We start from the raw sequence: 25,156 nt of genomic DNA on the forward strand, positions 1-25,156 counted from the left end.
GTTTCCAAACAGTAAAGATCTAGAAGAAGATAAAATCTATGTCGATTAATGCTGAGCAGAGGTCAACATATTTTAATTGTTCTTATAGAGTAGAATGCACTGCTGAAAGATTTCCTACCACAGTATAACCAGTTCCACAATGTTTGTCTATTTTAAGGGAACAGAATGCATTTTTATAGCAAATGATTTCTTCCAGGGTTTAGGATAAGTGGCATTACAATAAAATACACGTTTTCTAAACAGTAAGGCCATAAAAAAAGAAAATACCAAAATAGTAATATGATAACTTGAACACAAAAGGAGGAAACAGGACAAAAACATTTCCTTAAATGCTTACAAAAATACCATCAATAATATAGTTTAAAATATATTTTATTGATTATGCTATTACAGTTGTCCCATTTCCCCCCTTCATTCCCCTCCACCCTGCACACCCCCTCCCACCCACATTCCCCCCTTTAGTTAATGTCCATGTGTCATAAGTTCTTTAGCTTCTACATTTCCCACACTACTCTTGCCCTCCCCCCGTCTATTTTCTACCTACCGTCTATGCTACTTATTCTCTGTACCTTCTCCCCCCTTATCCTCCTCTTACTCCCCTGTTGCTAACCCTCCATGTGATCTCCATTTCTGTGGTTCTGTTCCTGTTCTAGTTGTTGGCTTAGTTTGCTTTTGTTTTAGGTGTGGTTGTTAGTAACTGTGAGTTTGCTGTCTTTTTACTGTTCATATTTTTTATCTAATAGTTTTCTTTTTGAGTAGAACAAGGTAATCTCATTTAGCATGAAGTAATCATCTGATGAGTTCTGGAAGTAGGATTAAACTCAATTATAAGCTTCATTACATATTATAAAACTTTCCCATTAATGATAGCTAAAATTATAAATTTTGCTAGAGATTCAAAAATATTATTTTCCAATTTTGTCAAATTTTTCCAACTTTGTCAAAATAAACTACATTTTCCTTTATAAGCATATGAGAATCGAAGTAAAGAGAGCTAGAAATGTGTGAACTGAAAATCTAGAGGGTATCATTGGTATTCAGCAGGCTAGGCCTCATGACAATGGCTTGACAAAGCCTTGACACTAAAAGTACTTATATCTGCTGTCAATCACGCACTCCTTGACATGTCAAGTGCACATCCTTTCAGGGACAACTTCAATCAACACGAACACTCAAAATAGAGTACACAATGTCACTGCTTCAGAAATGAGCAGAAAAATAAAATGTGTTAGATGCCAGGAAAAGAAAGACAGAAAGGAGACCAAATCCAAACGGAAAGTGAATAAAAATCATGGAGCAAGCTGGCAGGCTCAATTCAGTCAGTTTACATAGATTTCTTTTTCTGGGAAAAATATTCTCTTGCCATATGTCCTACAAGAGAAAATTTGAACAACATATCATAATGACTGACGGGGTCCATCCTATAATGAACCTTGGAGCTCTGAAAAGTAGAGCCCGTTTGTGGAGGGAAAGATGCCTTGACGTGGTTCTAAGACATGAAAAGAATCTGAGGCAACAGTGTGCTCTTCTCCATTATTCTCTCCTTCACATTGTACTTCTCTTTCTTCTTCTCTTTCTTTTTTTCTTTTTAACCTTGTTCTCCCTTTCACTCTTTCCTCCTCTTTTTTCTCATTCTCTTAGTGAGGTGGAGTGAAAGAACGTGAGGCCTGGAGTCAAACACCCCTCGGTTCAAATCATTACTTAGTTATATGATAACTCTGGGCAAGTTATTTAACTTTTCTAAACCTCATCTTATACATGTATAAGTACGTACAATAACCTACATGTTTTTTGCAGAGCTGCTGTTTAGACTGAATGACAATGTTTCATTTATCAATGATTGGCACAAGAAAGTATTCACTGTACACCTATTTCTCTCCTCTATGATCCCATTGATTCTGATTTGAAAATGGTGCCCATTGTGGTTTCTTGGCTTCACTGAGAGAACTAAAGGGAATGATTTGGAAGCTGTCTTCAGAACATAAGAGGAAAGATAAGCAAGGATACCAGGAGCCCAGTCAGGCTAAGAAAACGTTTACTTTACAAATCATGACCTAGGACCCATCGATTTGCTAATCTTACTTTGGCTGGTAATTCTTCCATTGGTTTTTGTCAGCGGCAACAAAAGATTATGCATGTTTGTGGCCTCCTCAAATTACATTAAAAAATACACTTTGCAGGCATTACACAAGCTTAGGCCCCAGAAGAGTTTTATAAAAAGTGGCAGATGAAGAGCAAAATTATCAAAAGCATTTTTCCTACTCGTGGCCGCAGGCAGTTTTCATTACTATGACCTGATGAGCCATAAAAGTTGGAGCAATCGGACACATTCTAGAAAGAAAAAAACCTCCTAATTTTTAAAAATGTAAGGGCAAATGTAGACAATGCTTTGGGCTAGCACTTATTTTAAATGCCTTTCACTAAAATAACTTTTGTCTTATTTTCAATTACCCAATAGGCAAGCCCTGTATTTGAAACTGGATTATTGTTATTGTTATTATTTTTTCCCAACTCCACTGACTTCACTGGCCCCCCACCCCAGCAGACCTTAAAAGATCAGTGGCCTTGTGTGGGTGTCTTGAATAGAGAAAGGTAAGATTATGAAGTCCAAGAAGGGCATGTTTCTCTACTAAAGGGGGCAGGTTTCTATTTTAGCCAAGTTCAGCAGATAATTGAGTATACAGAACTCATATGCTTTTTTCATTTTCAATTGGTATCCTTACCTTCCCCCTCCTTTGTTATATGTGTTATTAAACATTAAAGCCAAGAACTGCCAAAAGCCACAAAGAATTCATTCCCCCCCTGAGATTAAAAGAGGAAAGGAAACATTTTTATTTTCATCTAAAATAGTGATTTAAGTACTCAAATTTCATACTAAACTAATCTGCCTAAACATGTAGATTAGAAGCTACTTAACAGCAATAGCATCAGAAAGGGAAGTTCTCATCACCCTGGGCAGTTCACACTAATAATTAGAAAGAAAAAAGGAAAGCTGTGAATTACAATGAACAAAAACGAAATAAGTGTCCATGTTGGATTAAAGGATTTGAGTTGACAGTCTGAAGTATAATGAATGTGAAAATCAGCCATTTAATTAAATGGAACATGGTACAATCACTCTGCTCTGCATTAAATTGCTTACGTTATCAGAATGCCTTTAGTTTAGCAACTGTTTACTACTACAGCACCCAAAGACTTCTCTCAGACACTGTTTAACCTACATTATTCCACATTTGAGATCTGGGGCTTATATAATAATTTAGTTTAGTTGCTATATTTCATCAGTTTACTAGTGAATGTGGAAAATAGGAAAACTGCTTTTAATCACAAAGAAAATAATCTTAGATGTAGTGGGTGAAAAAAAGAAAACCCAAGAACATAAAAAGTCTGCAAATATCTTTAAGAATAAAGTAGTATTTTCCTATACACTTTTATTTTAATAACTTAGACTTTAAAAGTATTTTCTAATATGCCTATAATTATAAAGTGTCCAAAAACTAGTTTTCGTTTTGAAGAACATGGAAATTTTACCGGTGAGCAAGAGCACCGAGGTCCCTGCCAACACATGAAATAGAACAGCTGGGAGTACCTATCAACCTGAAAGATGTCACGTGACTGTGTATGTACTGTGTGTTGGTCTAGGAAGAGAAGAAAGCACAAACATGACAAGAAAAGAAGGTTGAGAAGGCCCTCACGGTCAGTAGGAATTGAAGAAAATAAGAACATCCTGAGGATATGAGGAGAATAAGGCTTGACTAGAGACGAAATCACCCAGACGCATAAGGTTGAAGCCATGTACTCACAGCTACCGCAATCCTTCCGAGGACGTGCTCTGGAATTTTTCTGTACACATCCAAAGACCCCCCTGCAGAGACAAACACGCTGTGTTAACACCAAATGAAATTCCTAGAACAGCACACCAGGCCGCTCCTCTGTGCATTCTTCGCAAGAAAATGTTTTTCTCATCTTATGCATTAAATGTCTGGGGTAAAATTGGGTTTTGTCCAATTTTATTTATAACAGGGGTGTCAAACTCATTTTTATAGGGCCACATCAGCCTCGCAGTTGCCTTCAAAGGGCCAAATATAATTTTAGGACTGTGTAAATGTAACTACTTCTCAACTAGGAGCTCGGTGCTGCCACTGGGCAGAGACAAGGTGCCGGGCCAGATAAAACAAGGTGGAGGGCTGGATAAAACAAGGTGGAGGGCCAGATTCAGCCCATGGGCCTTGTGTTTGCCCCCTGTGATTTATAACATAATCATGCTTCCAGATGAAGTGTAACTAGATACTTCCATTTCATTCCCAGGTATATAATCATATACATACAAATACTGAAGAAAACTAACTAGTCAGCAGCAGGCTAAGAAACTACATGTAAATTTAAGTACATATACAAAGCGGAAGATCAACAGGACAGTCACATTTAGGTATCTGTCTGTGTAAGAGTTTTCTCAAACGTAAACTGGAACCTGATCTTAAACTTACCGTTAACCAAACAAAAGTTGGTGAATGTAAGATCCAAAATGCACACACAAACTAACAAAGTACTAATGTTAACATCTACCTAAAAGAACATTACCCTTCAAATTACTTACCAAGACAAGCAATCAATGACTTCCAAAGATACTATCTCAGTTCAAAATGGGTTTCATTCTTATTTTTTGAAATTCTCTTTGATAAAACTTTGAAAACCACTTTATGGGATAAAAAAAAAAACAACCAATCTCCTATGTCATAACGTTTTTCACTGAAATGGCATTCACTAACACCTTCAACCTTGACCAGTTCAGCTTCTAGCAGTTTCTAAAAACCCAAAGGACAAGATGAGGTACATCACAAAGGCAAGGGCCATGCTGGTTGCTTGTTTGTTTTTAATTTCCATCAACCTAGAAGTTAGCACAACTAGCAAATAAGGGATATTCAATAAATATCTGAGAGATGAATAAATACATAAATAAAAGGCCCTGGCTGGCGTAGCTCAGTGGACTGAGTGCGGGCATGCGAACCATAGTATTGCGGTTCGATTCCCAGTCAGGGCACATGCCTGGGTTGCAGGCCAGTTTCCAGCAGGGGACACATGAGAGGCAACCATACATTGATATTTCTCTCCCTCTCTCCTTCCCTTCCCCTCTAAAGATAAATAAATAAAAATCTAAAAAAAAAAAAAACATAAATAAAAATCACCACGAATTTCACCAGATAAGCACAGTTGCTCTCAGATTTGTTTAATAAGAAGAGACTGTGAACCATGTGCAGCACCAATAGCATCACTGAAATAACTGCATAACTTTCCTCAGTAACTATTTTAAAGAAATCAATATTCACTTGAAAGTATAAATTTGGGTAGGCTCATTAATTTTAGGCAGATATTCAAAGAACCACTACTTACTCCTATTAATGATGTGATGACCTGAGAACTGTTTAACAATATGTACTAGCTTTCCTTTCAGTCAAATTTAGGTGTTTAGTCTTTCAGTTTACAACAGAATTATCCAGGATATTTGAGAAATAACTTTTTTCTATCAGAGGTTAAATATGAATTTTTAACCTCTACTATACTATAGTATACTACCAGATGATTTAAAAATATACTTCACAAAGGATTAGTATGGAAGAAGATGTTATTCTACTGAAATGAACTCATCTAATTTGCAAAAAAAAAAAAATTACATGTCAAGGTTTTCTAAAGCTGAAGTCAGAGAAAAATATTAAATATTTTTCCTGTAAATTATACAAAAAAGGTACTGGTTTTATATTTATCCTGTTTAAAGCAGGAAAATGATCACTTCTTTAGGTAACTTTGCCTTGTAGTTTCCAGATTCTGACCAGACGCCAGAAAGCCAAAGCATGACTAAAACCTGTGCTTTGGGAATTCCACCAGGATGGAGGTGTAGGTGGAAACACTTTGCCTTCTTGAACAACCAAATCTAAAAACAACAAAGTTATAGCAACAATAAATGCAGTCAAACCACAGAAAATCGAACTATATGGAAGTCTGACAACGAACCCTTCAGCCAAACCGGTAAGAGGGGCAGAGCCAACAGCAGAGCAGGGTCAGGCAGGAAAGACCCACTGGACCGACTCGGGTGTGCTGGCAGCCGTGGGTAGATCCCAGGTGTGGAGTACTGGGCGGACCCACTGAGGGCTGACCAAGGTCTCACATTCGCGCGCGGATAAACCATAAACCAGTGAAAGAGCCATCAGTGAGAATGCCAGCAGTGAGATGGACCGCGCAGGGCCCAGCAGTGAGAAGCGGCAGAGGGGACCGCTATTGTCCCTCTCTGACCCCACCCCCACATACAGCATCACAAACCAGCAACCTGGGCGGCCTCGCCCTGGTGAACACCTAAGGCTCCGTTCCTCATACCTCATACCCATAACAGGCGCGAACAGAGCAAAACATTATGGCTCAAGAAGAACAGCTCAAAGCCCCAGAGCCCATAAATCTAAGTGAGGAAGAAATAGCCAAACTTTCAGACGCACAGTTTAAAACACTGGTGATCAGGATGCTCACAGAACTGGTTGATTTTAGTCACAAATTAGAGGAACATATGGAAGCTAAACTAATTGAAATGAAGGGAAATACACAGGAAACCAATAGTAATGGAAAAAAAACTGGAACTCAAATCAAAGGAGTGGACCAGAAGGAGGAAAAAAAATGACCAAACAAAAGAATGAAGAAACAAAAATTCAAAAAAATGAGGAGAGGCTTAGAAACCTTCAGGACATCTTTAAACGTTCCAACATCCAAATTATAGGGGTACCAGAAGGGGAAGAGGAATACCCATGAGTGGAAAACTTATTTGAACAAATAATAAAGGAGAATTTCCCCAATCTGGAAAAGGAAATAGACTTCCAGGAAATCCAGGAAGCTCAGAGAGTCCCAAAGAAGTTGGATCCAAGAAGGAACACACCAAGGCACATCATCATTACATTAGCCAAGATTAAAATGAAGGAGAGAATCCTAGAAGCAGCAAAAGGTAAGGGAACAGTCACCTACAAAGGAGTTCCCATCAGACTGTCAGCAGATTTCTCAAAAGAGACCCTACAGGCAAGAAGGGGCTGGAAACAAGTAATCCAAGTCATGTAATCCAAAGACCTATATCCAAGATTGATCTCTCCAGCAAAGCTTTCATTTAGAATGGAAGGACAGATAAAGTGCTTCTCAGATAAGATCAAATTCAAGGAGTTCATCATCACCAAGCCCTTATTATATGAAATGTTAAAGGGACTTATCTAAGAAAAAGAAGATAAAAAAGATGAACAGTGAAAGGACAGCAAACTCACAGCTATTAAGAACCAGACCTAAAACAAAAGCAAACTAAGAGGACAGCTAGATCAGGAGCAAACCATAGAAATGAAGATCACATGGAAGGGTAGCAACAGGGGAGTGGGAGGAGGAGAAAAAGGGAGAAGGTACGGAAAACAAGTAGCACAGACAGTAGGTAGAAAGTAGGGGGGAGGGCAAGAATAGTAGGTGAAATATAGAATCTAAAGAACTTGAGACACATGGTCATAAACTAAGGGGGGGGAATGGTGGGGGAAGGGGTGTGCGAGGGAATGAAGGGGGGAATAGAACAACTGTAATAGCATAATCAATAAAATATATTTAAAAAAATAAAAATAAAAAAATAAAACCTGTACTTTGGCTCTGCGTACTGCTGGGAAGACACTGAAAAAACACACTTCCATAAGGAGCTGAACCATCTTTATTTACTAAAATAGCATTCTTATTATAGATGCAATGAAAGTTAAAGTATGACAGAAAAAATGTTATGTTCTCATTGATCTTTCAGGTGAATTGGCTGTTGCAATGATGAACAGTTTCAAGAAGATCAAGCTTCATGTGTTGGTATTTGGAATACTGATAAATGCAGTTTGTTGCACCAATCCCTTATGAAGTGAATAGCTTGAGTGGCCCAAAACTAGGAGGTGTAAATTCACTCACATATACTAGTAAGTCCTAAGAGGAAATAAAAATTTTACATAGGATATAAATCAGGGCTTAATTATAATTAGCTGAATGGACAATATTCAATAAGCTAAACAAAAAGCCAAAGATTATATTAGTACCATTATCAGTAGAACAAGTGAAAAGAGAATCCTATTTTGAGGTAGTTCACTGGTTTTTGTAAATGTCCATTTAATCTGTTACATCCTACTCTCCTTAGCCATCCATACAGGTAAATATTTACACCTGTCTTTGTGTCATCACAGATTCATCCTGTCCTTGACATACTTATTAGAGACAGTCATCATTCAGAGGCAAAATGAATGAATGAATGAATGAATGAATGAATGAAGAGAAAAGAAAAAATGCAGCAGATCCATTCAGAATCAAGAGTTCCTGTTAAGCCTGATGAGTTCTCTTTGTGCAGTTAAATAATTTACTAGGTTAACAGTGGCAGGAGGCTTTCAGTTAAACTTTTACAGTGCTACTGAGTAATTTCTATCCTATAGGCCTATTCCCCAAAGGCAATTTTTAGATTCATCAAGCCATCAAACATTCATGCTGAAGGGGCACTAAAGGTCACTGCAATGACTTTATTTGACAGGTGGAGGAAACTGTGTCCCAGAGAAGCGAGTATTCTAGCCATGACCATGAGTCAGTCAAAGGCAGAGCTCAGAAAAGTTCTGAGTGTTTGAACTCCTAGAACTGCTAAGGTCTGAAAGGTTTCCTTACAACATCACATAGCTTGAGAATCACATGCAAACGTTTTATAGTTTAAAAAGTCTCATTGAAGTGTGCTATTATGACATACAAGAGCTCTGTCTGGAGAAAGTCCAGCCATTGTTATTATAACGAGAATGGTCTGCATGACATCAGTGTAACCTGGCAACCAAGGAGCGTGGACTGGAATGCACATGGACGGCTAATGACACCTTCACTGTACTAGTCAGTGGGGAGTAGACTGTGTGTGGTCGCCATAGTCAAAATGAGCAAGTAGAGGGACAAATCCGCATCAAATTTTGTGTTAAGCTTAAACATTTCTCTGCGGAAACTATCTGGATAATTGAGAAGGCTTTCAGGGATGATGCAATGAGTGCAGTGCAAATACAAGTGTGGCACAAACACTTCAAAAATGGTTGAGAATCTGTTGAAAGTGATCTATATTCTGGAAAGCCTGCAAAAAACAGGACACCTGAGAATGTTGAACATGCACGGGCTGCAATCAACAAAGACCAGTGACTGACAGTGCGAGAACTAGAAGGTGACTGGGGATTCCAAAAGCTACTTTGTCCCAGATGTTGATGCAGAATCTTGGCATGAAATGTGCTGTGGCAAAATTCATTCTGTGGCTTCTGCTACCAGAGCAGAAGGAAAATTGTGTGGTAGTTGCTAATGACTAGATTCAAACAGCTACCAATGAACTTCCTCAAGAAGGTCATAACTGAAGATGAGTTGGGGGTCTATGGATATGATCTGGAAATGAAGGCCCAGTCATCCCAATGGAGCAGCAAAGTGGCGGCAAGATCAAGACCATGTTAACTGTGTTTTTTTTATCGGAGGGTGTTTGACTGGGAAGACTCCACATCATGAGTATGCCCCTCCAGGCCAAATAATTAATACAGAGTACTACCTCAAGTTCTCCGTTGGCTGAGAGATGCAATACAAAACTATGGCTGCAGTTATGGGCAACCGGTGAATGGCAGCTTCATCACAACATGCCTACTCATGTATCATGTCTTGTGTAGAGTTTTTTGGTGAAACATCAAATAACCCATGTGACTCAGACCCCTATTGCCCAGATTTGGTACCCTGCAACTTCTGGCTTTTCCCAAAACTGAAATCACCTTTGGAAGGAAAGAGATTTCAAACCATAGATGAGATTCAGGAAAATACGACAGAGCAGCTGATGGTGACTCCAAACAAGATTTTGCAGAGTGTTTTGAACAGTGGAAGAGATACTGGGAGAACTGTATGAGGTCCCAAGGTGCCTACTTTGAAGGGGACTGAGGTGTCATTGTCTTATATACAATGTATCTTCTTCAAGAAATGTCTCTATTTTTCATATTACATGGCTGGATACTTCATAAATTGATTTTTTATACCCAGAAAGATAGTCTAATCTTAGCTGAGATGTTGGTATTCTGGGCATTTAGAAACTGACTTATCTGTGGCAAAGTTAGTTTAAACTATTTGCTTATGATTCCCAAGGCACTGGTTTGCTACCTGCGACCTGTCATTTCCCAGTGTCCCCTGGCCTCAGATCATCCCCAGCCCATCATTTCATCGTATGCCACTCTCCACCGCAGGAACCAGGAGGAAGAGTGCTAGCAGATCAGCAAAAACCAATCTCAACTGCCAAACAACTACATGATTCCGTTGATGAATTAGGGCTATCATCTTCACGTAACTAGACCGAAAGGGCCCACGGGGTAAGGCATGTGCTGATCCTAATACAGGATCTAAAATAGAAAGTAATGTCTTGCATGTAGGATAAACAAAAATGAACAGGAAGCAACATTTTCCCTAAAATAACCATAATTATAATTAATAATAACAAAACTGAAACCTGAACCCATAAATAAAAATTTCAGAAGAAGCTCTCTTAGTGTTTGTTAATTGAAGAAGTAAAAACAACTTTCTTTCTTTGCAACGTGGGTTTCTGGGAAAACAATGTACTCCCGCGATGGTCATCCAGATACACGCACACACATTCTCAGATGCATTTGGGTGTTTCCTAGTGGATTTAGCTCTGACTTAATGAGCAGGTGTGTCACATCCCTCCCCCGAAGACACCTCATGCAGTTCTGTCTTTACTCCACCTGGCTTGGAACTTGCCTAGTACAAAAAGCTTTTTCCTTAGGGACTTTTGTTGAAAATAATAAGAAGCAACTGATGAACTTTGTAACTGACTGAAGTGGTGGCTAACAGTTGAGGTAAACAACAGTAACCAAAAACATTAAAAGAAAAAGCTGGGGAATAGGATGTCCATAGAGGCTTGGAAAAGCTCTAACATATTCTTAGGAATTTAGGACATGCACAAGCATAAGATTCTTTAAAGACAGGGAAGAAATGGAGCTACGCAACAACGTTTTTGTACAGTATTGAAAGGAAGTCGGTAGCAATCTGAAATATGTTGTAAGTTAAAATGTTAATTGCAATCTCTAAAGAAACCAAAAATAAAGCTCAAAAAATACAATCAAAGAGAATGTAAATGATGCGTTAGAAAATATTTAACATAAAAAAAGGTAGCAATGGAAGACTAGAGAAACATGAAAGACACAAAGCCTTACAGAACACACTCTAATTTGAATTAAACACTCTAATTCAAACACTGATTCAGTAAAGAGTTACATGTAATGGGTACAGAGTCTCAATCCTGCAAGATGAAGAGAGTCCCAAGCTCAGCGGTGGTGGTGGGTACACAGCGATGTGAGTGTACTTAATGCTTTTGACCGAAACACTTAACAATGGTTAATAGGGTAAGTCATGTCACATGTATCATACTACGATTTAAAGAAAAACTGTTAAAAAGGAGTTTTATGAGCACAGTCTTTTGAACCTTGCTAGGCCCAGAGGAATGAGCCCTGGGCCTGGAACACTTGCTTACTAAGAGGAAGGGCCCACACGGCCTGTGCTGGGCTTACTACCTCTCTGGGAATATCTTCCTCAGTCCCAGAGTTAATACGTACTCCTTTGTCTTGCTTAGGGGTGTACATAAACGATACTCAGGCATGTTCCCCCTTTCAGCATTTCTGACTCCACAGGAGTGTGGTGGGAGTGCCCAGCACAAGAGGGGTGCGCACAGACCCACCGCTCTGCAGAGGCTACGGGGGCCACTGCTGACGGTCACGGACAGATGCTCACTGCTGAAGCTGATCTCTCTCTGTCTCTTTTTTCAATGTGAGTAAAGCACTGTTCTATCTTGTGCTGGCACTTATCCTGGTAATAGGCAGCAGAGGCCAGCTGACCACAAAAACAAAAACAATCCCTGCCTCCCAGGACCAGGTGACTTCACTGGTGAGTTCTATCTGATGTTTAAAGAAGAACTAACATCAGTCCTTCACAACTCTTCAAAAAATAAAAGATGAGGGAACATTTTCCAACTTATTCTTTGAAGACAGTAGTACCTTGTTACCAAAACCAGACAATGTTATAAGAAAAGAAAACCACAGTTCAATGTCTCTTAACAATATGAATGTAAAACTCTTTAAAAATATACCAGCAAATTAAATCTAGCAACATATAAAAAAGGATTAATTATACATCATGACCAGGATTGCAAGATTGGTTCAACATGCAAAAATCAACTAATATACTACATCATAATTATGAAAGGGAGGACAAAAAACACAGGTCCACTTCATTAGACACAGAAAAGGCATTTGACAAAATCTTACACCCTTTCGTGATAGAAATACTCAACACAGTTGGAAGAGAAAGGGACTTCCACAAGCTGGTAAAGGACATCTACCAAACCACATGGTACTTAAATGGGGAAAGACCGAAAGTTTCCCTCCAAGGTCAGCAACAAAAAGGTCCGCTCTCACCACTTCTATTACTCAACACGGCACTGAAGTTTCTAGCCAGGGCAATGTTTTTAAGAAGGCAACCAGACTGGAAAGGGAGAAGTAAAACTATCTCTATTTACCTGAAGTTCTACACAGAAAACCCCAAGGAATCCTCAAAAAGCTATCAGAATTCAACGAGTTCAGCAAGGCAGGAGAATATAATATCGATATACAGAAATCATTTGTATTTCTATATACTAGTGATGAACCACCCAAAAATGAAGTTTAAAAAGTTTAACTTATTACTAATAACATCAAAAATAAAATATTTAGAAATATATTTAACAAAAGAATTATCTTTTGAATTGAATAAATTGAATACTCAATTTCAAAATTTATCACAACTTACAATAATCTAGGACATCAATTTTCAACTGGTGTGTCGCAAGAATTTAAAAAAATGCAATACCTGACTGTTTATTTGGGGATGCTGACATCTTTTCCCTTAGATTTTCAAATTAAAAAAATGACAACAGCCAACACAACAATATCTATCTGGCGTGAATGAATCAAAATTATACCTATGTTTTGGTCAGAAAAGAAAAAATATATCTTTTGGTGTGCCACAGAATTTTAGTAATTAGCTTATGTGTGCCATAAGATGAAAGAGGTGGAAAATCACTGATCTAGAGTAATTAAGTAAAAGTAGCAAATACAGGGTGGTACTGAGACAAGAACAAAAAAACAGAATGGAATAGAATTGAAGGAACACAAATACATTTTATGGTCAATTAATTTTCAACAAGGGTGCCAAGAAAATTCAGTGAAAATAACCTTAACAAATGGTGCTTGGACAACTGGATACCCACATGCAGAAGAATAACTCTGGATCTCAACTCACACCATATATAACAAAAATTAACTCAACATGAATCAAGGATTTAAATGTAAGAGCTAAAACTATAACACTCTTAGAAGAAAACAGATGTGAATTTTCATGACCTTGGATTAAAAAATGGTTTCTTATCTATGACATCTAAAGCATAAGCAACCAAAAAAAAAAAAAAAACCCCAGGTGAACTGAACTTCATCGAATTCAAAATGTTGTGTACATCAAACACTACTGAGAAAGTGAAAAGACAACCCACAGAGTGGGAGAAAATACTTGCAAATACCACACTTGATACAAGCCTGATATCCAGAATACATAAAGAATTCTTACAGTTCAACAATAAAGACACAAATAACCCATTCAAGAAATGAGACAGAGGATATGAATACACATTTCTCCAAAGAAGATACACAAATGGCCGATACACATGTGAAAAGATGGCTAACATCATTAGGAAGTCTAAATCAAAACTAAAATATGATACCATTTTATACTTACTAGGCTATAATACAAGACACACAATAACAGGTGCTGGCAAAGATGTGGAAACTGAAACTCTCATGTATGGCAGGTGTGAACGCACACTGGTGTGAAATAACAAGAAACAGGTGGCTCCTCAAAACGTTACAGATACAGAGTTACTACATGACCCAGCAATCCCAGTCCCCAGTATAAACTCAAGAGAACGGCACACACGTCCATACAAAAACCTGAACACAGATATACATAGCAGCGATATTCATAATAGCTAAAAACTAAAGATATTCACATGTCCATCAACTAATACATTATTAAACAAAATCTCAGTAATAAAAAGGAATGGAGTTCAGTCATGTATCCCTTAAAGATGGGGTACGTTCTGAGAAATGCACATTTGGCAATTTCACCCTGTAAACATCACCGAGGGCACTTACAGAAACCTGGGTCACACAGCCCACCACACCGAGGCTGTACGGTGTCACCTATTGTTCCTAGGCTCCAAAGCTACATAGCATGTTACTGTACTGAGCAATGTAGGCAACTGCAATACAATCAAAAGTATTTGGGTATCTAAGCATAGAAAAGGAACAGTAAAAATACAGCATAAAAGATTAAACAATGGTATACTTATACAGGGCACTGACCATTAATGGAGCTTGCAGAACTGGAAGTGGCTCTAGGTGAGTGACTGAGTGAGTGGGGAGTGAATTGTGAGGGTCTAAGATATCTCTGTACACTACTATGGATTTCAGAAACACTTTCCCACAAGCCCTCTCCTTGCTTCCCTCTGATAGGACCAAATATAAAACATCGAAGCTGTCAATGCTGCTAAACATACAGAAATGTGGACTAGATTAACTGCAAATACCAAGGAGAAACTGACTGGCATAGATCACCATTAGGGAGGAAAAGAAAGTGATCCTTCTTGAGCATCAGTAGGAAAAAGAAATCAAGATTGGAGCCCTGGCTGGTGTGGCTCAGTAGATTGATTGCCAGACTGTGAAGCAAAGGCTCACCAGTTCGATTCCCAGTCAGGGCACAGGCCTGGGTTGCAGGCCAGGTCCCCAGTAGGGAGTGCATGTGAGAGGCAACCACACACTGATGTTTCTCTCCCTTTCTTTCTTCCTCCCTTCCCCCTCTCTAAAATAAATAAATAAAATCTTTAAAAAAAAGAAATCAAGATGGAGAGATAAAGGAACATAGAGGATTGTATGGCAGCGTGGTTCTGGCTACTGCATGCTGAGCAGTGGTCAGATTAGGGAACTTTAAGGTATTCGCTAAAAGTGAGGGTGTTTAACATGGTGAGGGCACAGAACTGAGGACTCAATATTTTTGACTTTAGAAATTTGTATTTGGTTCCATCGATCCTATCTGGCACAAAGGGCTCTCTCTAGCAATGAAATGATGAAAGAAATAAAACTTAAGTATGCTCTGTATTACTTTGACCTGAAAATATTTCCAAAGTACACAGACAGGCTGGCTCCACACTACCAGAGAAGTCTCTCAGTAGAGTGGCAGTAGCATGTAAGACTTGTTAAGGTCGCTTCCGTGGACCTGTGTCCTTGCACAGGACCTTGGGTCCTTGATGAAGAATTTACAGCAAATTACTCTTAAGTCCATCAGCCTCATCTGGGAGGGAGTAAGCACCCTCAATGTGCAGGGCAGGGCGGGGGGAGTCCTCTGCGCTGGAGCAGGGCAGTGGCCAGCTGCCTGGAATGTGGTCTGTGCATTTGAAATGGAGGTACTGTGAGTGAGAGGGGATCTGCTGCCCAGCCCCACAGACACTGCTCCCACCAAAGGGGGGACAATTCCTTCTGAACCATGTGTCTTTCCAATTCTTAGTGGAAATTCACCTCCGTGATAATCTTATGAGACCACGGTCGTTTCCTTGTGGCCCAAAGTTGACTAAAACGTTGTATGTGGCACATGGCTGTAATGGCACATAATGCAACATGAATAAACCTGGAGAACGCTATGCTAAATCAGAGATTTTTCAACCTTTTTCATCTCATGACAAGGACACATAAACTAATTACTACAATTCTGCAGCACACCAAAAAAATATTTCTTGCTGATTGGACAAAAGAATAGACATGATTTTGATTGATTTTGAAAAAATAATAATAATAGTAATTGGCTACCCTTTTTGCTCCAAAGTTACTTTTTAAAAAAATCAGGTGCCTTGTATATAAAGATTTCTGCTACCAAGAATAAACCAATCAGATGTAACCTTATTATGCAACATGACCAGTAAGATGTGACTCCATTATATGACCTATATATTTATGGTTCAGGGCAAGGCATTCACACTGGACAACCACTGTTGTGTTGGCTGTTGTCATTCTTTATTTGTCTAAGGGAAAAGAGGTCAGTGCCCTGACTAAACAGTCAGGTCGTGCATGCTTTAAAAATTCTTGCAGCGCACCAGTTGGTAAATGCTGTGCTAAGCAAAAGAAGCCAGACACAAAAGCCACATATTATAAATATCCATTTGTGTGAAATGTCCAAAATAGAAAAATCCACAGAGAAAAAAAAAGGTTAACAGTTACCATGGACTAGAGGGAAGGGAGAGTAGGATGTGACTGCTGATTGGTAGGGAGTATGTTTATAAATGTTTAGAATTAATGATAATGGCTGCACGGCCTTGTGAATATAGTAAAAGCCACTGAATTTGTACACATTAAAAGGGTGAATTTTCTGGTGTTTGAACATACCATCTCAATAAAGAAATTTTTTAATGTAACTGAAAAATTGAGTACTTCAAAAAAGAATGATAAAAAGTCATAAAATACCAACATGTACTGGCTCCATGAATCTACTTTTTATAGTCTATCTCCTAGATTAGTAATTGTTACACTGCTCATTATGGTTATGAGTTATGATTCTTAGCATCCACTATAATTGATTTAAAGCACATTACATACCTTATTATAGGTATCAATGTTGGCTCATTAAAGTCTTGTAGAGCATGATATAATTGCTTCAGAAATATACTGAGAACTCCCCAAATGAACTAAATATATTTTAAAAGGTTGAATTTGAATGGGTCAGACACTGCAGAAGTGAGTATGTACAATTTCAAGACTTCTTTGATTTAAAATGGGTAAAAATAACAATGATGACATAATTTCACTGATACGGTACCAAAAAATCTGCATTTTACCATAATATTCAGATCAAGAAAGAGTTACCAAACTGGAAATGAATGAAAAAATAAAGAAGAGAAAGGGCTAGAGTCCATAGGAAACTAAACACATCTTGGCTAAACAGCTGTGTTGAAAAACAATTTGTCTTGCAATTAACAGTTTTCTTTCTAAAAGACACAGGACATTGGGTTAATAGATTTCTTTAAAACTAAGTTTGTTTTGACTATTGAAACATTAAAAGAACAGAACATCTGTGTTGCAAGGAAAGACAGATTGTATGGAAGAATCAAATATCAAACCACCAATCTGACTAGTATTTAATTTGTTCTATTTAAATTTTCAATAAAAGTAAATGAAATTACATTCTTGAAATTATAGGTCACCTGTAAATATTTAACACCAGAAACTCCTAAGATGGCTTAGAGTATAAATAATAAAATTATTTGTATATTTTAATTATTTTTCATTCTACTTGACATTTATATCAAAACCAGGTTATAAAGCACTCCCACCAAAAATCATTTTTGAAGTATTATAAAAGGGATAACTCACCATCCATGAATTCTGTACAGATTGAAATTCTGTTTTCTACAAAAAATGCACCATAAAATCCTATGATATATGAAGAATCACACTGTAACAAAAATAAGACAATAATAGTTAAAAACCTGCAAGTCAATACCACAGGCATGCTTTATAAGAAAAAAATGACAAAGAAAAAATCACCTTATAAAGAATTTCCAATTCAGACATAATTTGCTTTTGCAGTTCCAGTGTAATATCTAGTAGTATGACCTAAATGTGGAAAGAAATACATTGACACATTTATTCACCTTTAAATTAAATACAGCTATACTTGAAATAAATATAAAAGTGAAAATATGGCGTTTCCTCCATTCATTTCCCCCTTCTCCTCCCGCCGTTACAACCCCCAGTGATGCAAAGTGTATCCACATCTGCCTACCCCTTTGTACTGGGGGAGGTGGTAGGGAAGTGATTGATGGGGCCAAGGAAAAAGGCAGGTCTTAAAGGTCAGTATTAATGGCTTTAAAAGTCAGTTAAGTTATAACACCCTTAATTTATACACCCTATTTTGGCCACATTGGTTATTTTCAGAAGAGGAAGATAGGAGTGACCCTGAAACCATTAAAGAGATTGCCTTGTAATTCAGACACAGGGCAATAAGCAGGAGAGGATGATGAGTAAAAATGCCATTTAAAGTACAGTTTTTCGTTTTAAGAGGAAGTAGGAAGTTTTTAAAATATATCTTCTTTTTTTTATTCTTTCAGCTGCACAATGTTTCTTGGCTAATAATGTTACAAAATGTTGAGCTTGAAGGAAATTCAGAAATTGTTTCATCTCATCCCCTTCTTTCGGAGGAGGAAGCCGGGCTTCTGTGGAGCCTCACAGCCCAGCAGTGTCGGGTCCTTTCTGACACTGAAGACTTTCCAGCACGTACTGATGCTTCCTGGTTTTCCTCGAAATATCAACTGCTTTGTCAGATTCATAATGCAGAAATGGAAAACACTTTACTTATAAACTTACCTAGAATAACTTCTAGTTTATTTCAAACACTATTGTTTAAGGAAGAAGACCATCAACTGTTCAAATTTTACTTAGCACTTCAATGAAGCCAACTCAAGAGAAATTGTTTTTGACTTAAAAAGACAGTGATGAGAATAGATAGAAGACAATTTTAAGATTTGGGGCAGTTTCTGGCTCTAGCCATTTCCAGATAAGAACTGAACATCCAGGTTTCCCACGATGGTGTAGTTACGCACCATCCAACACTGAACTACATTTTGTATCACGGTTATGGCACAATACACACTTGTACACTCACACTGGAGGGAAACATCCATAAATTATGAACTGCAAACTCCTGACAGAAAGAGGAAAGGATGATTCTACACGTTTTATAGTAATGATACCCACTTGAGGGAGGGGAAGAGAAAAAAAAGACATAGCTAGTTTCTGTCCAGAATTAGCTTTAGGGTTATTTATAAAAGCTCCCACTAAACTAGTCTGTAAGTGTAATACAGAACTGCCAAGAAACACTTCTCCAGATCAATAGTCATTTTGCCAACAATATTCACTCAACATTTTTGCTTCTGTGTAAAACTTAGCAACTAAATAAATTCACCTAGTGTTGTTTTAAGTCCATGCTATGAAATATTGGTGCTATTCACACTGCTGTGTCAAGTACAGTGAACCTTTCATCCTAGAAAACTCTGCTAAATGGAATTAAGTTATTATTTACCTTAGATCGGTGGTTCTCAACCCTAGCCTCATATTAAAATTACCTTTATTTAAAAGTATTTACATAACTATGTAAGGGTGCTCTAAATAAACCCTGATGCATGGGCATAAAGGAATCAGAATCTCTGAAGCTGGACCTACCTCTTAGTATTTCTAAAAAAACTTGTCAAGTGATTTCTAACCCACAGTAAGATTGAGAACCCCTTATTTAAGGTTTCAAAAACACATTTGCTCAGTGCTCAGTATGACTACTAAGCTATGTTGCATCTCCAGGCTCCCGATCTAAAAAAGACATGACTCCGCGTGGCTAGCAACACACAGGAATTAACCTCAAACTACTGGCTGTAAACATACCATTCCCTTGATCAAAAACCTTAACTGGGTTCCTATAGCTTAGCATAAAATTAAAATTCTAGCATGGCATTCAATGATTTCTCCTGCAATCTAGTTCCAACTTGTTATTTTAGCTCCTCTCACTATTCTCCACCACCGACTCAGTCCTCAGGGGAAACCAGATGATATTCACTGACCCACACACACCCCGTGACTTCCCCCACTTCCAGTCTTTGCTACTGGTCCATGTGAGGTGCACGTCCTCTCTCTGCCCACGGCCACTGACTGTACCCCCTTCTCTGTCTTTCAGGAAGCCGGCCCCAAAGCCCTGCATCAGAATGTACCTCTAGCTTTGGCCCTTTACTTTTCTTCTCACATTTGTCTTTAGCATCCATGCCTCACCTTCCAAAAACAGAAATCTACAGAGTAACGAGTGGTTGTGAGGTCCTTAAGGACAAAGGGTGAGTCTTGTGCATTTTTCTCTAGCCCCCTGCTCCACACCCAACACCCTGCGCAGGGTCTTACACTAGTGGCCATTAAGTGGTGGGAGATTTAATTAAATTGCTCCCTACAACCATAATCCTCTAAATAAGATGCTGTTTCTAGACAGAAAGGAAATGGATTGCTTGACTTTTAAAACTGGATTTAAAACCAAAGACAGAAATACCAAAATGAACGAAAGCACCACAGTGACCTAAAATGTAGTAAGTAATACTGTATTTGTGGAGCCAACCCATCGCACTCCAGCAGGTCTTGATCATCCTCCGTCCTCGCTACAGGCCAGAACAGTGAAGGCTCCATACTGGCAGGAAAATGAGTAAAGTCATTTCTGGGAACTTGGGAGGGAAAGTCAAGTCCGCCTGAAAATAGCTACTGAAATGCTCTTCCACTTTCTGGGAGACTTGGTTCTCCAGGCGGAAGGTTACCCCTCCTTTCCCTGGCATTCTTGTGAGTCAGCTTTAAAACTGCTGAAAATAAACAGGTCCAACTCCCTTTTTGAAGGCAGTGGGAGAAAGCATGGAAATACTGATTTTCTTTTTGAAGTACAAGGGAAGTGGGGGCTTCCTAAGTTTTCATTATTATCACTGTTTTTCTCCTTAGGAAGAGCTACATTTTTCAAACCGGAGAGACCCTGAACGCAAACCACTTTGTGGAGAAAGGGTTAAGTGCGAGACTGCAATACCTGAGTGCGCCCTGCTCTTCACTACACCTCCAGGACAAATAGGGATGAGTTGTCAAGTTAAATATAAGCAGTCAAGTGACTGAATTATAATTTACTCTGGGCTCAATTTAAATTAGTGTGAGGCTATTAAAATATACAGTATAAATACGGCAATTCATCACGACCTGTCATGGATGACTTCATTTATTTGCTGGAGTGGCACACACTCCACTAAAGGGAAGGAGAACAAAATCACAGGTCAAATTAAGCTGCTATTCTGTTTTAATTCGCTTATTTAATCTGTGCCAACATAATTGTCTTTTACAGTATGTACAACTCAGAAAGGAAATTTGGGAGGATTACAGTCAGTATACAAATGATTAATCAAATGGTCCATTTAAATGCTAGTTTAAAAGCAGCAGAAACCCCAAACAGTCAAAGAATGATAATCAGCACATGCTATATGCAATGCTATGAGATTTCCTGAGTGGACTTTTTCCAATCAGAAAATAAATAATACTGGGAAATTCTATTAAGCTCTATTCTTTTAAAGCTTTTATAGAGTATATTAATGGTAAAAAAAAAAAAGGTCCTCTTTGCAAGATGACTAATAGTATTTTATTTGTTTTCTGCTCTACTTGTTTGGGGTTGTCCTACCTCCAATGTTCTGCCCAAAAAGCAAGTTAGAAACACATTTCATGAATTACATATATAGTCATATCAAATACTTATTTTTAAAATATTGGTATCATTCAAAAATGCTCTATTTGAGGCAGAAATTTTTCTAAATTCAGTAGCATAAAATAAAAATGCATGGTACTTCTATTTTTCCCAAAATTCTACTTGCTTCTAAAATTATCTGAAGTGATATTTTCCCACATTTAGAGTCTGAAAAGGGAAACATTACAATACACCTTCCTTGTCTAAAAAAAGAAACATTTAGAAGTGCAAAAGTAAAAATATTTTGAGTAGGAGGAGTAACAGATCTTCAAGGACTCCCATCTACTCAAAGCACTGGTCCAACTGACCACTGACTTGGGAAACTGTATTTCTCTCATCAGCCCATGCAGGCATCAGAGCCCTGCAGGTGACTCTGTTCACACAAGAACTGTGATTTGCTGCTCTTCGAAATCCCTCTGTTACACCAGGCAGCCCTGTTTCACAGCTGAGGTCATTGAGAGGTTCAAGTGACATGCTTGAAGTCACACAAAAGTCAGGAAAAGATCAAATGCACGTCTAACTCCTAACCTTTCATTTCACCCTTTAATATAAAAAAAGCTGAGAAATACTCTGGCTGAGAGCAATGGTCCATACAAAGAACACTATGGGATATTTTCTATGTGAGCTGAACCTGCTTTCAAGATGTTTCAAGAGATGAATGAATAAAATGAAAAAACAAACAAAAGAACAAAATTCATTTATATCAGTCACTAAATCAGGTGTTGAACACCTGGCACTCTGCGCACGTCACACACAGCACTCTGCGCTAGGCCGTCTGTGTTCTGCGTGGACCAACATGTGAGACGAGGTAAGCCCTGCTCTCCACTTACAAGGAGATTTGGACATGACAGGGCAAACATACATGTATTCTAATAGCAAACTACAAGGTGGCATGTGATAACACCCATAAGAAAACAGAATTCTAGACAGACCCAAAGAGGAGAGTGAGTAAATGACAGATGTACCAAATGCGACATAATGTAGCTAAGTAACTTGAACAGAGTAGCGTTGGAGCCGACAACCCTTGGAGGATGTTAAGGATTTTGGTAGGTGGAGACACAGGTGAAGGCGTCCTTATTAGAAAGAAATACATGCATCAAACTGCTGGAGTGAAAAGCACCGGATTCAGATAAGGAGTAAGTGCAACTTAAAAGCAGCACAAGATGCAGTCATTCGAGATGACACTGTAACAGTGGGCTGATGACACTGAGTTCCATCCCACAGAGCTTTCAGTTTACTGGGAAATAATGTGAAGCCTTGGAAGACTTTTGAGCGGGAAAGAGATGTTACCAGAACCACACTTCAGGAGGTCAACGGAGGGTGAGAGGTAATACAGAACAGAGATTAAGAGTAGGGTCTTGGGGCAAGACCTGCTTGGGCTGAAATCCTGGTTCCATTACTTACTAGCTGTGGGATTTGGGGCAAGCTACTTAACATCTCTGTGCCTCAGCTTCTGCATCTGTAAAATGGGGATCAGTAATGGAAACAACAGCACAAGGTTGTTGTACTAAATGAGGGAAATGTATGTAAAGTGCTTAGCAAAGTGTAAATGATCCATACATAGTAGCTCCTGTTTCTGGGAGAACAGTGTGAAGGCTGGTCCACATGTCTGACAAGAGACAAAAACGAGCATCTGGGTTAGAGTGGTGACGAGAAAGGAAGTGCTACTAAAAACAAAAAGGGAAAAACCGATAGGCTTCCAGATATCTGACATTAGCTAAAACAGAACAGTGATCATTAAGAGATGGAAAAACAAGACAGATGAATCCTATGACTGGCCAGCCGACTGACTAGAGATTCCCAGGCCCCAGTGCAGGGAGGGCGCCCAGGCAGAGCTCAGCCACATCCCTGAGTTGGGAAGACAGAGCTGGGAGTCTGAGGAGGCCAAGGCAGCGAGAGGTCCCTGACGGAGCACCAAGGGGACAGAGTTCCCAGAGATCCGGAGCGGGGCCCGGAGTATCCAGCTGAGTAATGATCAGCACACGGGTGTCAGGAAAATACCTGAGGACAGGGAAAGAAAGACCAGAGGGAATAATCTCCAGACCTCACACTAAGAGAGAATTTGTGCTCTCACCAGCCATGCTGGAAAACCTTGTAATTGTTAGGGCGCAAGGCGAGTATTCAAAAGGCTAGCGCCTCAGCTGAGTGAGGAAAACTAGCTCTAAACTAACCACTGGACTGATCCCATCTAACAAGCTGAAATGCAATCTCTGAAGGGATAAAACTGTTCAAAGTCACTAAACAGCATCTGAGAATAAAGGTCAAGAATGTTTATAGAAATGCAGAAATATCTGGTACCTACACCATATGACTGGCATCTGATAAAAACCATTATAAGATATTTAAACACACACACACACGCGCGCGCGTGAAAATACAACCCCAAATGAGAAGAAAAAGGGATCAGTCAGCACTGAGCCTGGGTGGTCTGTCTGTCTGCAGTGGTGCGAGGCAGAAAGTCCTCGGCTGGGACGAGGACCTTGCTCCGAAGTCCTGAAAATGTGAACGAAGTGACTGAGGAGAAGGAGGTGCCCATGGGTCAGCCTGTGTTCTCTGACTCCAGGATGCCCCGCAGTGATGATGAGTAGATATTTAAGAGCTTTACAAAGAAGAATAATGGGAAAGCTAGAAAAAAGACCTAGGAAGAAGCATGTCAACAAAACTGCTTCCTTCATCAATTTGAGCAGCTCCCCTGAAGAAAGTAAAAACAACAGATTCTGACAGTATTAACTCCTTTTCCAGCTCAGACTCAGACCCTCCAGACCCTCCCTCAGCACAGGAGTTCTGCAATGGCTCTGGAAAAGAGGAGGGTAGTGCCCAGCTGGTAACAAAGACAGAGAAGGAAAGAATCCGAGCCAGCCATCCATCCAGAGAACAGGGAGATACTGCAAAGAACAGTGCCCTCAGATGGGGTGGAGGAGAGCGACGTCCCCCAGGACAGCTGCCTGTCTCCTCGGCACCTCCTGTCTCCAGTGGGCTCACATAAGAACTCTCAGAGGTTCAGGAATGAAGCATCTCCCTAAGCCTCCCACCCAGTGGTGCAACCACACGTCACTGCTCTGTAGTGGAGACTTCAGTGAACCGTGTGCCCACCCGCTTTAGCCCCCACGCACATAATGGTAACATGTTAAATTACTTTCACTGGCTTTGTGTGTTTTTATAAATTTTAAATGTTAGTTTTATAAGTGAAAATATCTAAATATGAAAAACAACTCTGAAATGACATCTATGGTAGAATCAATAGACAAGATGACTAATTCAGTTATAACTATATTTCATGTATTCACGACAGTGAAAGAAAAATTGAGCACATCAAGTAGAGACTGGGAAGATGTGAAAAAGGCCCATGTAAGCTTCTAAGGATAAAAAGTCCAATATCTGAAAGGAAAAACACATGGAACAAGACTAATAGCAGATTAAACAATGCAGATGAAAATATCTGACAACAGATATTATCCAAAAATAAAACATTAGTGAGAAAAAAAGACTAAAACAAACCACAGAGCATCCTTTTGTGGTGAGCAACTTCAATTAACCTGATATACAGGGTCTGGCACAAATAACACCTTTTTATTACAAAATCATAAGCATACAATTCTGTAACTCAACAATATCACACTCAAGCACAGCATATGACATTTTAGGTGAAATGTTCAAACAAAAACTACAAATGATTACACCCATGTTATTACCCTACCAACTG

General features: G+C 38.9%; 1 protein-coding gene across 5 annotated transcripts in view; it reads right to left on the bottom strand.

The window, feature by feature from the left end:
* The window catches only part of MAP2K5 (mitogen-activated protein kinase kinase 5), a 256,131-nt gene that overhangs the window by 139,312 nt on the left and 91,663 nt on the right, over nt 1-25,156 (bottom strand). For all 5 annotated transcript variants that reach the window (XM_053670162.1, XM_037155695.2, XM_037155694.2 and 2 more), the window contains exons 10-12: nt 17,706-17,774; nt 17,532-17,613; nt 3,804-3,865 (exon numbers count right to left, since the gene is read on the bottom strand). In XM_053670162.1, coding sequence (XP_053526137.1) covers nt 3,804-3,865; nt 17,532-17,613; nt 17,706-17,774 — 213 coding nt within the window. The remainder of the gene's footprint in view (nt 1-3,803; nt 3,866-17,531; nt 17,614-17,705; nt 17,775-25,156) is intronic.

Source organism: Artibeus jamaicensis, unplaced genomic scaffold (genome assembly GCF_021234435.1).
Source record: "Artibeus jamaicensis isolate MK-2021 breed Jamaican fruit bat unplaced genomic scaffold, CSHL_Jam_final contig_548, whole genome shotgun sequence".
In the NCBI taxonomy this organism is placed as follows: domain Eukaryota; kingdom Metazoa; phylum Chordata; class Mammalia; order Chiroptera; family Phyllostomidae; genus Artibeus; species Artibeus jamaicensis.